Consider the following 15,933-nt stretch of genomic DNA (forward strand, 5'->3'; position numbering starts at 1 on the left):
ATCCCTCTTATACTGTGTGATCCCTATCAAAGCAAGAGCACATATCAAACCTGCCTGCATCATTCACAGAGCCCTCGGTTACTATATACGCGTTTAGCTGGATAAGAAACTGAAATTCAGGTACCCAAATGGGGTCGAGGAATGCTGATTCCCTCCTCAGTGAGCCTCCAACATTCAAACAGGAGTACAGTTCTGGCTCTTACCCTTTTCTATTGTTTAAGTATATACTAGTGCCTTATAACTGAAGTATATGTGACTCAAAATCTTTTTCTCTTGTAACGCTCTCTGATACCCGTACATCAAGATCATACTATAGAAAACGACATAAATAAATAAAAACTTGAGCTACTGATAGGACTGCACCAAAGTACGGTCAATATTAAAGAAAACTAACAGGAAGAAATGCTGAATGTACCTGTCTAATGCTGCCTCTTCAGGACTTAACAGCAGAGGGCTCTTCCTGTAGGAACACAAAGGAGAAGAACATTCCTTGTCACCTCATATTGCAACAAGCCCAAATACAATGTGTGCACGAGCATAGCATACATTTTAAAGTTACTGGTTTATCAATAATTTATAGTTAAGTAAACAATGGAGGCAAGATTTATTTTACATTTGTAAAGGGATTTCAGGAAATCTAACCAATATGTGTAACAGTCTCAATTTTAAGAATTGATTAATATTATTTTGCAATGTTTTTAATTTACATTACACTAGTGAAAGGAGAATTAAAAACACGCAGAGAGGTAGTAAAAGTCATGCTGGCACAATCACATTGAGTGAATTCAAATTTAAACTCCATTTGCTATACCAGTGCCCTTGCCCTCATACACAGCGTACCTCTACAACCATGGCAAAGTGCTCCTCCGACACCCTGCCTCAACAAAGTCATCCACTGAAGTCTAGTGAGATCATGGCAACACTTTGAGGGCAGCCACCTTGGAATCCGGCTGTTTGAATATGGGACAACTCAATAGTGGGCATGTTAAAGTCAGACTCACGCATGAGTTTTGACGAAAATATAAGGAATATGGGGTCTGATTTAAGAAACGTGCCGCTGCATCCAATGCAGCGCCACTTTTCTTGCGCCCCTTAGCACCCCCCTAACACCACCATGTGTACACCGTATTTAATATACAGTGCACCATGGCGGAGGGTAGGGGCAATAACGTCAACATTGTAGATGCTATTGATGTACTGTGCAGGATTAACTCAAACATTTGGTAGGTAATCCTATACAGTACATAGGGCCCCACTGAAAGCAGTGGTGAGCCCCGTTTTAATGCCTGCTCTGTGCAAGCTTTAAAAGTAGCCACAAAATATGACGCAAAGAGATTCCACTGTGCCATTTTTGCAGTATCCCTAACGGGGAAACGCTCTCCTTGCATACATTATGCCTGGAGCAGGCATAAAATGTCTCACGTGTTTACAAAGTGGCACAATAAATGCGTTGCGCCACTTTGTAAATATGGTGCAGTAATTTTGGCCTCGTTGGGCCACATTAGCATTAAAAAAATGATACTAATGTGGCACAAGGAGGCGCTATGCCCTCTTAAACTTAAATCTGGGCCAAGGTATGCTGGTGTTGGCGCTAATTTGCTCTCTCAAAAACTGCTGACACCAAATAATTTCTAGGATCAGGGGCATTGTGTGAGGCCCAAAGGAATAGAGGAATAGTGGAAAACCAAGTCACATCAAACTTACACCAGCCAAGGTTAAAAATCAAAACCACAAAGAATTTGTTAAAATCAAAAATCATTCCAGAAGGAAAAAATAGTCAGCTGAAATTAAAATGCAAATACATTTGCAAAATAGAAATAATGGTAATTAACATAAGGCTCAGTCTCAATTATAGTTAAGTAGCCAGGACCAGATACGTTCTAGCACAAGGCAAAACAATACAAAAATATACGAAGTATAGAGTCAAAGACCAAACTAATATAAGACCTTCTCAGCTAAATAGGCAATGAAAATCTATGAAATCTCTAAGTAAAAAGTCAGTAAGAAGACAAGCATGGAGCCTGCCTCCAAAGAGAGCAAAGGAAAGTCTATAACAAATGTCCAAAAAAGACCATGTTATATAGTTTTTCAAACTGAGAAATCATGCTGTTGACATTCTGTGAAACAAATTAAATATCACAAAATCCAATGGTAAAATAGAAAACACATCACATGGAGGAAACACTTTTGTTCTACTATTAATGGATAATCCTGTATTATACCACACAAAAAACACACAAGGACTGTTCTATGCTGCCAGAATAGAACAATCCTCTAATTCTCCTAAAGAAATCTTTACAGTTTTTGAAGAATTAACTCAAGACCCTTCTCCTTGCAGCCCAATTCAAGCACCTTCGGAGCACAGTAACAATTTGGCAGCTTTCATTCATGGAAAAGTTCTTGATATTCAACAAGGCTTCTCCCACCTCTCCGCACAAGAAGCCGCTACGGCATTTCAAGACCCTTTGAATGCCACCTTCATATCGTTTCAGCCTCTGACTGAGAACCTACTGCTGATCTCCTTTCACTATAAAATCAGGCTCTCCCCTTGATCCGGCCCCACCGTCTATATTAATCCTCGTTTTTGTGCCTGTTCTAACTAGGATTCTCAATTCTCTCTCCTCTGGTCAGCTTCCACAAAACTGGAAACATACTGTCATCAAACCTTTATTAAAAAAGCCTAGGCTTGATCCTAGGTCATTGAGCAATTATAGACCTATTGCCCTTCTGCCGATAAAATCTAAAATTATCGAAAAACATGTTAACAAACAAATCTCAGGCTTTCTCGAGGATTACAGTCTTCTACATCACACAGATGGGGTTCAGACCTTTGCATAGCACGGAATCTGCCCTGTTGGCGGTTACCGAGGACACCCGTCAACGCTTGGATTCAGGTGGCTATGCAGCAATTATCCTTTTGGATCTGAGTGCTGCATTCGATACTGTAGATCATAATATTCTCCTTCAGAGAATCTCTCAGATGGGTTTTTCAGGGACCCCATTTGAGTGGCTCTCTGACATCCTGAAAGACAGGACCTTTCAAGTCCTAAATCGATCTTTTTTTTCTAAACCTCTGCCACTCAGTTGTAGGGTGCCGCAGGGCTCCTCTCTGAGCCCTACTCTTTTTAACATTTATATGTCCCCCCGGCAAGAATTATTGAGCCACATGGACTATCTCTAGTATCTTATGCGGATGATACTCAGGGCCATATTTATACTTTTCGACGCACAACTGCGCCAACGCAGTTGTGCGTCAAAAAATTTAACGCCAGCTAACGCCATTCTGAAGCGCCATGCGGGTGCCGTATTTATTCAATGACGTTAGCCGGCGTTAGCCGGCGGAGCTGCCTCGTGTGCGTAAAAAAAAATGACTTACACCAGGTAGCGCAGGGGAAAATGGAGCTTGGGTGTCAAAAAATGGGGCAAGTCAGGCTGAGGCAAAATTTTCGCCTCAACCCGACTTGCGCCGTTTTTTTTAACTCCCAACCCCCATTGAAATGACTCCTGTCTTAGCAAAGACAGGAGTCATGCCCCCTTGCCCAATGGCCATGCCCAGGGGACTTATGTCCCCTGGGCATGGTCATTGGGCATAGTGGCATGTAGGGGGGCACAAATCAGGCCCCCCTATGCCACAAAAACAAATACTTACCTGAACTTACCTTAAGTTCCCTGGGATGGGTCCCTCCATCCTTGGGCGTCCTCCTGGGGTGGGCAAGGGTGGCAGGGGGTGTCCCTGGGGGCATGGGACGGCACCTCTGAGCAGGCGTTAAAAAATGACGCAAACGCGGGTGGACGTCATTTTTTTTGACTCGCCCACTCCCGGGCGTCATTTTTGCCCGGGAGTATAAATACGGCGCACATGCCTCTGAGTCATTTTTTAGTAGGGAACGCCTACCTTGCATATCATTAACGCAAGGAAGGTGTCCACGCTAAAAAATGACGCAAACTCTAAGATCTTTGGCGCTCCACGTGTCTAACGCCAAAGTATAAATATGGAGTTAGTTTTGCGTCGGATTTGCGTAAAAAAAAACAACGCAAATCCGGCGCAAACAGAGTATAAATATGCCCCTCAGTTGGTCTACTCCTTCTCTGCTAAGAATACCCAAGAACAGGCTACCTTATCTTCCTGTCTCTCAGATATCGCCAGATGGATGCTAGAGAGCAAGCTTAAGCTCAACAATGGGAAAACAGAAGTTACGATCATTGGGAATCCTTCCTTACTTAGGTCACCATCCTTAGCAGTGAACTTGCCTAAGGATCTACCTCCGCCTAAAGGATCCATAAAAAGCTTGGGCTTTTGGCTAGATCCTCACCTTACAATGGAATGCCATTTTAAGAAACTGTCAGCTACCTGTTTTGGTTTTCTAAGAACCCTTAGGAAAATCTTTAAATTACTTCCATTTTCAGCCAAAAGACTTCTTACTCAGACTCTGATACTTTCACGTCTCAATTATGGGAACGTACTGCTCCGGAGCTCTCCCTCGCATGTTCTAAAGAGACTTCAGGTGGTGCAGAACGCTGCTGGTCACCTACTCACAGGCACACCCACAGACATTCATCTGCCACTCCAGCCTTGGCTTCTCTCCATTGGCTTCTGATTGAACAATGCATTATTTTTAAAGCTATGTGTGTTATTCACTGAGCCCTTTGAAACAAGGGTCCAGTCTTCCTCATACGAATGATCACTCCCTATACTCCCCGGAGAATACTCAGATCTTCTTCAGCTTTTTTAATTAACCCCTTTTGTGCTAAGAAAGTTAGATGGGGGGTAGATCCTTCGCCTGTAGAACAGCTAAGATCTGGAACTCCCCCTTTGGAACTTTGTCATGACATGTCAGAATCTTCTTTTCGTAGAAAATGTAAAACTTTATTGTTCCCTGTTTAGGTCTGTTCCTCTTAGCTAGTATTCTTCCTCAGCACTGGGAGGCCTTTGGGTAGCCACATGCTCTACAAATCCTCAAAACTAAACTAAAAGAAACCAAAGGCACGTTTGACATTGCATACTTGCCCTATGCTAGTCAGAGGAAGTGACCTTGTAATAAAGTCCAGGTTTGCTCCTTCTTCCAAAACATCAGGATCAGGAAGAATACATTTTAAAGATAAAACAAAATACAGACTGTAAAACTACTTCAAATAAGGGAATTGTTCAAAATGTTGAAGAACACAGTTTTAACTTGAGCTGCACAGACAGAGAAACGAGAAATCATGTTCTTTTTTAAATATGTAAAGAACAACAAATTGAAGTAAATCTAAGGCCTAGTCATGTCAACCTAAAAGGCTTTGCCATGTTAAATATAGTTCAAATATATTATTTACGACCTATTTATGTTAATTAAACAGACATTATTTGTTGATTCAAAATTCATTTTCACACTAAAGCAAAAACACACAAAGGGATGGCTTTTTGAATTCAAGGCAAGGACAAAATATAATAATTAATGTATGTTGATTACGAGCTGGCAGTCCAAAGACTACCAGCCTCAAGATGATGGTCGGACTAACAGAATTGTGGCGGTCCGACCGTCACATTACAACTCTGCTGGGCAGACCTCCTAGGAGACCACCGTCCCCTCCAGGAACATGAACTCAACGCTGCCTGGCTGATTACAACTCAGGTCCCTGCCATGGAAAGGCTCTCAGAATGCCAGTGCCAGGGGCTCAAGGGCAGTGCAGGCCCCCCCGCCCAGAACCCTCGGAATGCGCACTGTCTGCTTTGCATATAGTGCACATTCTGAGGATGCTGTGTACTATAGTATTGGCCTCGGCTCCCTTAATATCATAGCACTGTTCCTGCCAAAAATTTCATAATAAAATGTTTCTGCCGGACACTGTAATATGACAGGGAGCGACAGGTATGACGGGGGCTTCCTTTCTGCAAGTTTGGTGGTCAGCAAGTCCAGCCACCGAACTCGTAATAACGGCCTACGTGTTTATCATATAAAATCATCCCACATGCATTTTTATTTGAAACAGTGCATTAGGGGTGGCATGATACACCAAATAGCCTACAAAATGAGGTGAAAGAGTAATATTCCTGTGGATTGTCAAAGCCCTCTACATTGATGTTAAATTATTACTAACAATTTATCTTGCAGACAGCTCAGCTGTCAAGTTCGACCTAAAAACTGGACACATGAGGTGCCACATCATGCAGAAATATAGTAGAGACAAATATACTACTGTATGTGGCATTTCTGGTCTATACTCAACCGGATGAGACAGATGAAAAAAATGAACAAAACACTGGAGGATATTAAAATGATCATTATTAATCTGTACTGAAACACAGGTTCACACATCCAAATTGGATTAGATGGAATGAAAAGGAGGATGACCTGAGTCAACAAATGGGTCAACAATACAATTTTACTAATTTGCCATTGAAATCTATGAGAACAAATTACAAAAAATGCTGATCACCAGGACAAGAAGAAGAAAGGTCTGCAGTCCAATCAACAACAAAAATGATAAATAGCTTGGGATATGGAGTTTTCTCATTGGTAAAAACTAAAACGCAACTAGGGTCATTAAACATTGGACCAGGGTTACTATAAAATTACAGACCATCAAGGTAGAATCTAGCATAATTTTATAACAACTATAATTGACATGAAATTGGGTAAAACCAGGAATTGTGGGGAAGACTTCAGCCATTTGGACTCAGCCTTGAATGAGAAAGAGAAAGTTAAAAGAAAATGTTGACCCTAGTGAGAGCGACAGAGAGAGAGAGAGAGAGACTGTGCAGGTCATTAAAGGCGCCTTGAACATAATGATGAAGGCTGACACTGACTTATCTTCTTGGGACAGGGTAAGACTGTGACCAACGTGTTATGTGGTAATAAAAAATAAGAAATTATTCCAGACTAAGGGCCTCATTACGAGTTTGGCAGTCCAAGGACAGCCATGTTGGCAGTGGCGGTCCGACAGACAACAGGCTGGTGGAGAACACTGCCTAATTATGAGTATGGCAGTGGTGCACACAGAAGACCGCCAAAGCACTGCACGCACCGTCAGTGCGGTGAGACCACCGAAAATGATTGAAGCCACCACCAGTCCAGAACCAGAAGAGGCCATGCATCCATCAGACTCATTATGAGGGTGCACACCCCCAGCCTTTCTAGCGCGTTCGAACCACCACGGAACACGAACAGTATAAAAGGAGTCGCTCACCTCCAGTAACCCATATTCGTCTGGAGACACCATGGAACCACAACTAGACATCACCCCACTGCTCCTGCTCGCAGAAGGACAACAGAATCACCACTGACAAGGACAAGAACAGGAAGTACAACCGTTACATTTGTAAAATTTATGAATTTGAACTGTAACATTACAAACCATGGGGAGTACAGTGATACACATACACTCACACACAGCAACAATTACACCCACACATACACAGCATGCATACTGCAGCCAGCACGCACACATCACACGTCGAGAACACACAGTTACACACGGCAACACTACACAGGCCCAGCCTCACAAATACACATACAACATACGAACTCGTAACAACAGCATCATGTAGGAGGCTGGCCTGGTTTGTAGTGGGTACCAAAGGTACGTACACCTTATACCAGGTCCAGTTATCCCTTATTAGTGAAATGTAGTCATAGTCTAGAAGCCAGGCTGTCTAGAGGTAGCTGTAGGCAGAGCAGCCAAAGCTGAACTAGGATACATGCAAAGCTCTTCCAGTACCACTATGGTCACACAGTACTCACACACATGAAAAACAATACTCAGTGTTACAAAAATAAAGGTACTTTATTTTAGTAACACAAGGCCAAAAATACTTTGGAGACTATACTCCCTTAGGAGGTAAGTACATCACATAATATATACACTAGTAACAAAAAACAGGTAAGTATTGTAGGAGGCTTGCCTGGTTTGTAGTGGTACCAAGGAGTACTTACACTCTGCACCAGGTCCAGTTATCCCTTATTAGTGTAGAAGAGGTGTCTAGCAGCTTAGGCTGATAGAAAAGGGTAGCTTAGCAGAGCAGCTTAGGCTGAACTAGGAGACGTGTAAAGCTCCTACTATACCACTGGTGTCATATGCACAATATCATAAGAAAACACAATACACAGATATACTAAAAATAAAGGTACTTTATTTTTATGACAATATGCCAAAAGTATCTCAGTGAGTACCCTCAGTATGAGGATAGCAAATATACACAAAATATATGTACACAATACCAAAAATATGCAGTAATAGCAATAGTAAGCAATGCAAGCAATGTACAGTCACAATAGATTGCAATGAGAGCACATAGGTATAGGGGCAACACAAACCATATACTCCAAAAGTGGAATGCGAATCACGAATGGACCCCAAACCTATGTGACCTTGTAGAGGGTCGCTGGGACTGTAAGAAAACAGTGAGGGTTAGAAAAATAGCCCACCCCAAGACCCTGAAAAGTGGGTGCAAAGTGCACCTAAGTTCCCCCGAGAGCACAGAAGTCATGATAGGGGGATTCTGCAAGGAAGACCAACACCAGCAATGCAACAATGATGGATTTCCATACGAGAGTACCTGTGGAACAAGGGGACCAAGTCCAAAAGTCACGATCAAGTCGGGAGTGGGCAGATGCCCAGGAAATGCCAGCTGTGGGTGCAAAGAAGCTGCCACCAGATGGTAGAAGCTGTAGATTCTGCAAGAACGAAGAGGACTAGGAACTTCCCCTTTGGAGGATGCATGTCCCACGTCGTGGAAAAGCTTGCAGAGGTGTTTCCGTGCAGAAAGACCGCAAACAAGCCTTGCTAGCTGCAAGGGTTGCGGTTAGGGTTTTTGGATGCTGCTGTGGCCCAGGAGGGACCAGGATGTCGCCAATTGTGTGAGGAGACAGAGGGGACTCCCAGCAAGACAAGGAGCCCACTCAGAAGCAAGCAGCACCCGCAGAAGTGCCAGAACAGGCACTACGAAGAGGAGTGAACTGGAGCTCACCCGAAGTCACAAAGGAAGGTTCCACGACGCCGGAGGACAACTCAGGAGGTCGTGCACTGCAGGTTAGAGTGTCGGGGACCCAGGCTTGGCTGTGCACAAAGGGAATCCTGGAAGAGTGCACAGGAGCCGGAGCAGCTGCAAATCACGCGGTACCCAGCAATGCAGTCTAGCGTGGGGAGGCAAGGACTTACCTCCACCAAACTTGGACTGAAGAGTCACTGGACTGTGGGAGTCACTTGGACAGAGTTGCTGAGTTCCAGGGACCACGCTCGTCGTGCTGAGAGGGGACCCAGAGGACCGGTGATGCAGTCTTTTGGTGCCTGCGGTTGCAGGGGGAAGATTCCGTCGACCCACGGGAGATTTCTTCGGAGCTTCTAGTGCAGAGAGGAGGCAGGCTACCCCCACAGCATGCACCACCAGGAAAACAGTCGAGAAGGCGGCAGGATCAGCGTTACAAGGTTGCAGTAGTCGTCTTTGCTACTTTGTTGCAGTTTTGCAGGCTTCCAGAGCAGTCAGCGGTCGATTCCTTGGCAGAAGGTGAAGAGAGAGATGCAGAGGAACTCTGATGAGCTCTTTCATTCGTTATCTAAAGAATTCCCCAAAGCAGAGACCCTAAATAGACAGAAAAGGAGGTTTGGATACCTAGGAAGGAGGATAGGCTAGCAAAACATGTAAGAGCCTATCAGAAGGAGTCTCTGATGTCACCTGCTGGCCCTGGCCACTCAGAGCAGTCCAGTGTGCCAGCAGCACCTCTGTTTCCAAGATGGCAGAGGTCTGGAGCACACTGGAGGAGCTCTGGGTACCTCCCAGGGGAGGTGCAGGTCAGGGGAGTGGTCACTCCCCTTTCCTTTGTCCAGTTTCACGCCAGAGCAGGGCTGGGGGATCCCTGAATCGGTGTAGACTGGCTTATGCAGAGATGGGCACCATCTGTGCCCATCAAAGCATTTCCAGAGGCTGGGGGAGGCTACTCCTCCCCAGCCCTGACACCTTTTTTCAAAGGGAGAGGGTGTAACACCCTCTCTCGGAGGAAGTCCTTTGTTCTGCCTTCCTGGGCCAAGCCTGGATGGACCCCAGGAGGGCAGAAACCTGTCTGAGGGGTTGGCAGCAGCAGCAGCTGCAGTGAAACCCCGGGAAAGGTAGTTTGGCAGTACCCGGGTCTGTGCTAGAGACTCGGGGGATGATGGAATTGTCTCCCCAATGCCAGAATGGCATTGGGGTGACAATTCCATGATCTTAGACATGCTACATGGTCATGTTCCTAGTTACCATTGTGACGCTATACATATGTTGTGACATATGTAGAGTGCACGCGTGTAATGGTGTCCCCGCACTCACAAAGTCCGGGGAATTTGCCCTGAACAATGTGGGGGCACCTTGGCTAGTGCCAGGGTGCCCACACACTAAGTAACTTAGCACCCAACCTTTACCAGGTAAAGGTTAGACATATAGGTGACTTATAAGTTACTTAAGTGCAGTGGTAAATGGCTGTGAAATAACGTGGACATTATTTCACTCAGGCTGCAATGGCAGGCCTGTGTAAGAATTGTCAGAGCTCCCTATGGGTGGCAAAAGAAATGCTGCAGCACATAGGGATCTCCTGGAACCCCAATACCCTGGGTACCTCAGTACCATACTGTATACTAGGGAATTATAAGGGTGTTCCAGTATGCCAATGTAAATTGGTGAAATTGGTCACTAGCCTGTTAGTGACAATTTGGAAAGAAATGAGAGAGCATAACCACTGAAGTTCTAGTTAGCAGAGCCTCAGTGAGATAGTTAGTCATAACACAGGTAACACATACAGGGCACACTTATGAGCACTGGGGCCCTGGCTGGCAGGGTCCCAGTGACACAGACAACTAAAACAACATATATACAGTGAAATATGGGGGTAACATGCCAGGCAAGATGGTACTTTCCTACAAGTACACAGTAGGAAAACAGTGCAAATAGTGAAAATCACAATAGGTTGCAAAGGGCCTAGGGGGAACACAAACCATATACTAAAATAGTGGAATGCGAAAGTCGGTTTCCCACTAGGGCAAGTGTTGTGTGTAGAGGGGGGCTAGGAGTGTAAGAAAACACCAAAGGTAAATAAAATAAACAACCCCAGAGCCCAGGAAAGCAGGAGGGAAGTACAACAATTTTCCTAAAACACACTAGAAGTTGTGATAGAAGATCCAGAAGAGACTGCAAGACACCAACAATGGATTCCTGGACCTGAAGACCTGTGGAAGAAGGGGACCAAGTCAAAGAAGCACTGAAGAGTCCAGGGAAAACAGGAGCCCCTGCTAACCCAGATGAAGGTGCAAAAGGAGAACCACCGGTGAGAAGACAAAGTCAGTATTGCATCAAAGAAGATGGATGCGGGTTCCTGGTTGGTGCAGAAGATGTCCCACGCTGGATGGATGAATGCAGTCTGGTTTGTGTCGCTGGATCAACTACATCTTCCTTCTTTGGAATCCTCCTCCAGTGGCCACTCCCTAGTGGTGGCGGCTCCATCTGAGACCACCCCAGTACCATCTCTGTCTGCCACCCCAATTCTATCAATGCCCTCCCAGTAGCTCCCCACCCAGTTGGCGGTCTCCTTTGCTGCAGGCACCTCTGCCCCAGCCCTTTTTAGCCCTCCCACCCTCAGTGAGGAGGCTACTGATCTCCTGAGGTCAATCTCTGTGGGTCAGTTGACCATTGTGAATGCCCAAGGACAAAGCTGTGTGGCCGCTTTCCAATAACAGAACATTAGCAAGGTATTAACATTCCTAGCCTCTGATGCCAATGTATGTGTGCCCATAGAAATGTTGAAACACCTCAGTGGTATCCAACATGCATGTTGTCTACTCTGATGAGACCTCACATATGTCTATGTACACCCCTCACCAAGGGGGATTACCAAGTAACAGGTGTGAAGAAGTAAACCTTGTATGTCATGTGACATGTCAGGTGGACATCACTGCCTCACATGCTGCTGTCACTTATCAGAAAGTATTAGAAAGATAGTGATGCCTTGATTAGGTCTGACTCTGTGTTGTATATGGACAGAAATCTTGAGACATTGCAGAGGTCAGAAATCAAGGACCTACACAACTTACCACCATGCTATAGGGAGGATTGGCCTGCTGGTGGGTATGTACATTCACCACTGTAGGAATTGCAGTATTATGGTATACATATGACACAGTCAGATGTACACCATAATATGCAATTGTACTGAAGAGACTATATAGATGAGTCACATGCCTCCAATTACATAGGTATGTGCACACCTGAGTGCTATAGAAGGCTACGGTACATCAATGTGTACACAGAAGATCTGTGACACTTTGCACTTACCACGTTGTCAGAGTTGACATACTGTTACCTATCTCAATCACCTGGTAAAGGGACAAAAATTAGTTAGGCCTGTACTTACCCCTTTGTGGCTGCTGTGCTGCCTTCAAACGCCCATCCACATCAGGGTAGGCCACTGCCAAAATGCAGGCCATTAGGGGGGCCAGGGTCCGACGGGCACTCTGTCCTCATTTTGAGGACATCCCCAGCTGGGCCTCTGCAGCTTGACAGGCCCAGCTTCTCAGGCCCTCCCACCTCTTGCAACAGTGGGCACTCCGCCGGCTATGGACCTCCAGGGTCTGCACTTTCTTGGCAATGGCACTCCAGATCCCCTTCTTCTGATGGGCATTGACCTGCATGGATGACATTGAAAAAAAAAGAATGTCATGTCTGCATGTCCCATTATAAAACAGGCAGGGTTACTAACTATTTAGTACAACTAGCCAAACACAGACTATCTTGAACATCCCCTCCACTGATTGCTGAGCGTATGGAGTCAGGTCATATGTGAAGTGGACACGAGAAGCCAACATGCATCTCCAGCACCAGCTTTCATGTTATCATATATGACCAGACACCAAACACATATGCCAATTTGCTATTTCAGGAGGAGTCTGGTATATTAACTCTATTAACCTTTAACCTTGTGCAACAGCCACAAGGTGGCTCAGGGAACATACATCAAATACTCTCCACAATGTCTCAGGACTCAATAGCTGTCACCAAACATAAGATCATGTCCAGGAACTCATCCCATTCTATCACAAATTTGCCACCCTACAGACCTTAATGACACAATCAGTAACATTGCCCATCACCCTTTGCTTACTATGACAAACTATAGTTATGCTAATGACATATCTGTGCACATGCTGCACCTACCTGCTCCTCTGGTGCACCATAGAGCTGTCCGTACAGGGGTAGGACTTCCTCCAACAGCTTCTCCAGCTCCTTGGGTGAAAGCTGGCATGATTACTCCCAGAGGCAGTACACAGCAGCTCCGGTCATGGAGGTCTTGCTGGCAGCAGTGTCAGGAGTCAAGTGAAAGCTGAAGTATGTAATGGCAATCACGTCCGCCACGTAAGAGACCGTCACCGCCTGTGAAAATCACCATTGGCCAAGACCGCCAAAGGCAGCTATGTGTTCCAATGGCAATGTCCACCGCAGTAGTATCCGCTAACGCTATGATGACTTCCGCTGGCGGGTGTAGGTAATTTCCTAATGTCCAGTACAGAAAGTCAGGCAGCTGCCATTTTAATGTCTTTAGACAGGCTTCGAGCAACCATGCATTAAAATCCAAATTCATAGACATGCTGTAATATTGATAATATATGAGTAATATGTCATTAGTGACATACTCTGCACCCTCATGGCAATTGGATAGATGGCAGTTGTGCCCATTATATGTGAAACATAGTAAGCATGTCATTATCACAGATACTTTCAGTGACATGCTTATCCACTTCCAAGTCATAATTGATGTAAGGGGATGACATTGCACAAGAAGCCATTGTTTCCCTTGCTTTGTCCTGTGTACTATGTATTATCTTTTGGATATGGCATGTCCAAGCATTATGTGTGACATATGTATTTTCATACTCACAATGGACACAATGACTGATAGACATACCTTCTTATATACCTTCTTCTAGTTACCCTAGAATAACAAGGGTTTGACAATCTCCAGTGTACCATCCACTAGCAGACCTGCATACCATGGAGGCCCAACATGTCATCCAGATTTACCTCCTAGATAAGCAGACATTCATGGATCTCTGTCGTCAATTGGAGCCAGATCTGATGCCTGCCAAATGTCATCCCAATAGTATTCCACCCATTGTACAAGTCATGACAGTCCTGCACTTACTGGCCACAGGATCCTTTCAAAATACTGTGGCCCTAACTGCAGGGATGTCACAGATTATGTTCAGTTTGGCCTTGAACAATGTCCTCTCAGCACTGTTGAAACACCTGGACAGATACATCCGATTTTCACAATGTCAAGATTTGACTTTTTATGTTTTGGCAAACATCCCACATGTGGTGGGAGCCACTGATGGTACCCATGTAACATTGGTTCCCCCAAAAGGCAATGAACAGGTGTATTGAACAGGAAAACCTCCACTCCATTAATGTCCAAGTAGTCTGTTTGGCAGACCTCTATATTTCTCAGGTATGTGCAAAGTACCCCAGTTCAGCTCATGATGCTTTCATCATGCGGAACAGCAATATCTCAATGCTGATGACATGACAGTACACAGAGAGGGCCTAGCTGGTTGGTAAGTCACATATGTCATGTGTGTCAATATCTTATGTTTGCTTCCAAATGTAAGGATATCCAAGATTGACGTTTGCTGACATTTAACAATTCCTACAGGGGATTCTGGCTACCCAAACCATCCCTGGTTGTTGACACCAGTGAAGTACCCAACCACGCCAGGGGAAGTTTGCTTCAATGATGCCCACAGAAGGACAAGACGTGTTGTGGAGTGCATTTTTATGTTCCTAAAAACTAGATTTAGTTGCATTGATAAGTCTGGTCAGGCGCTCCTTTACTCACCCACCAAAGTGTCAAATCATTGTTGCCTGCTGCATGCCACACAACCTTCCCTTGAGACGTCAGATTCCATATATACTGGATGATGGGGAGCCAGCAGTTCCAGTGGGTGAGAATGCAGAAATGCCAAGTGAGGATGACAGTGATGAGGATGAAGGTGGAGACATTCGAGCATATCTCATAAATCAGTACTTCAACTGACTGTAGGTAGGTGTTGTCCATTAAAAAAAACTGGACTCAGTGGGTTATTGGGGAGCTTAGAGATGTCTGAGAAGGGTCTTTGTATGACCATCACACAGCTCATCAGTTGCTTAGCAGGACCTTTCTCAGGTGTTCATGCAAAATTCATACTCGGAGTTGTTACTATTATGTTGATCTCCTTTGTTCATGTTTGTTCATGTTTGTTACATTGCAAAATCAATGTTACCATTGTACTTGGGATATGTCTTCATATGTCTTAATTATCATTGCCTGCCTAAACATTCTGTAGAATATTTTTTCTTTGCAGATTACGGTTATCCTCATGTGGTCAATTCTGAATTGTGCCACAGGCAGGTGGGATTTGTAGGTCTGACATATGATGTGAACATGGATAGATCCAGGTTCTGTATGGCATAATTTTGTTAGTGTCTGAGTTCCACGCCCAGACTGTCAGGACAGTGGGATGATTGTGTTCTGTTCCACACAATAGGCCTGTGTGCCATTTTATCTGGGGCCAATGGTGTCATGTGTTTGATCTTGTGTCTCTGACACAGGTCAAACTTTGCAATCTATAACCTCAACCTTCTCATTGGTATGACAATTATATTATTTAAATGGTATATCGCTGTTACTGTGTTTCCTCATTGTAGGCCACTGTGCATGTGTGTCAGGACTGACATAGGTGAGTAGCATGCCTACAGGTACCTGCCAAAGTAAGTGGATGGGTCAATGCCTGGGGAGAGTTGTAGTAACCTCTGTCTGCGATATGGGATATTGTAATTTGGGAGGTATTGTATGTGTATGTGAGAAGGCATTAGCTGAAGACACCTCAAACCAATCTGTTTGCCCACTTTGATGGACAAAGACTAACATGTACCTAACTTCATTAGTCTGTGGG

At 44.7% G+C, this 15,933-nt stretch overlaps 1 protein-coding gene across 2 annotated transcripts in view; it reads right to left on the reverse strand.

The window, feature by feature from the left end:
- Positions 1-15,933, reverse strand: part of LOC138287510 (prostaglandin F synthase 1-like) — a 546,660-nt gene that overhangs the window by 33,246 nt on the left and 497,481 nt on the right. For both annotated transcript variants that reach the window (XM_069227976.1, XM_069227977.1), the window contains one exon: positions 416-460. In XM_069227976.1, coding sequence (XP_069084077.1) covers positions 416-460 — 45 coding nt within the window. The remainder of the gene's footprint in view (positions 1-415; positions 461-15,933) is intronic.

The sequence above is a fragment of the Pleurodeles waltl genome, chromosome 4_1 (assembly GCF_031143425.1).
Source record: "Pleurodeles waltl isolate 20211129_DDA chromosome 4_1, aPleWal1.hap1.20221129, whole genome shotgun sequence".
Classification (NCBI taxonomy): Eukaryota; Metazoa; Chordata; class Amphibia; order Caudata; family Salamandridae; genus Pleurodeles; species Pleurodeles waltl.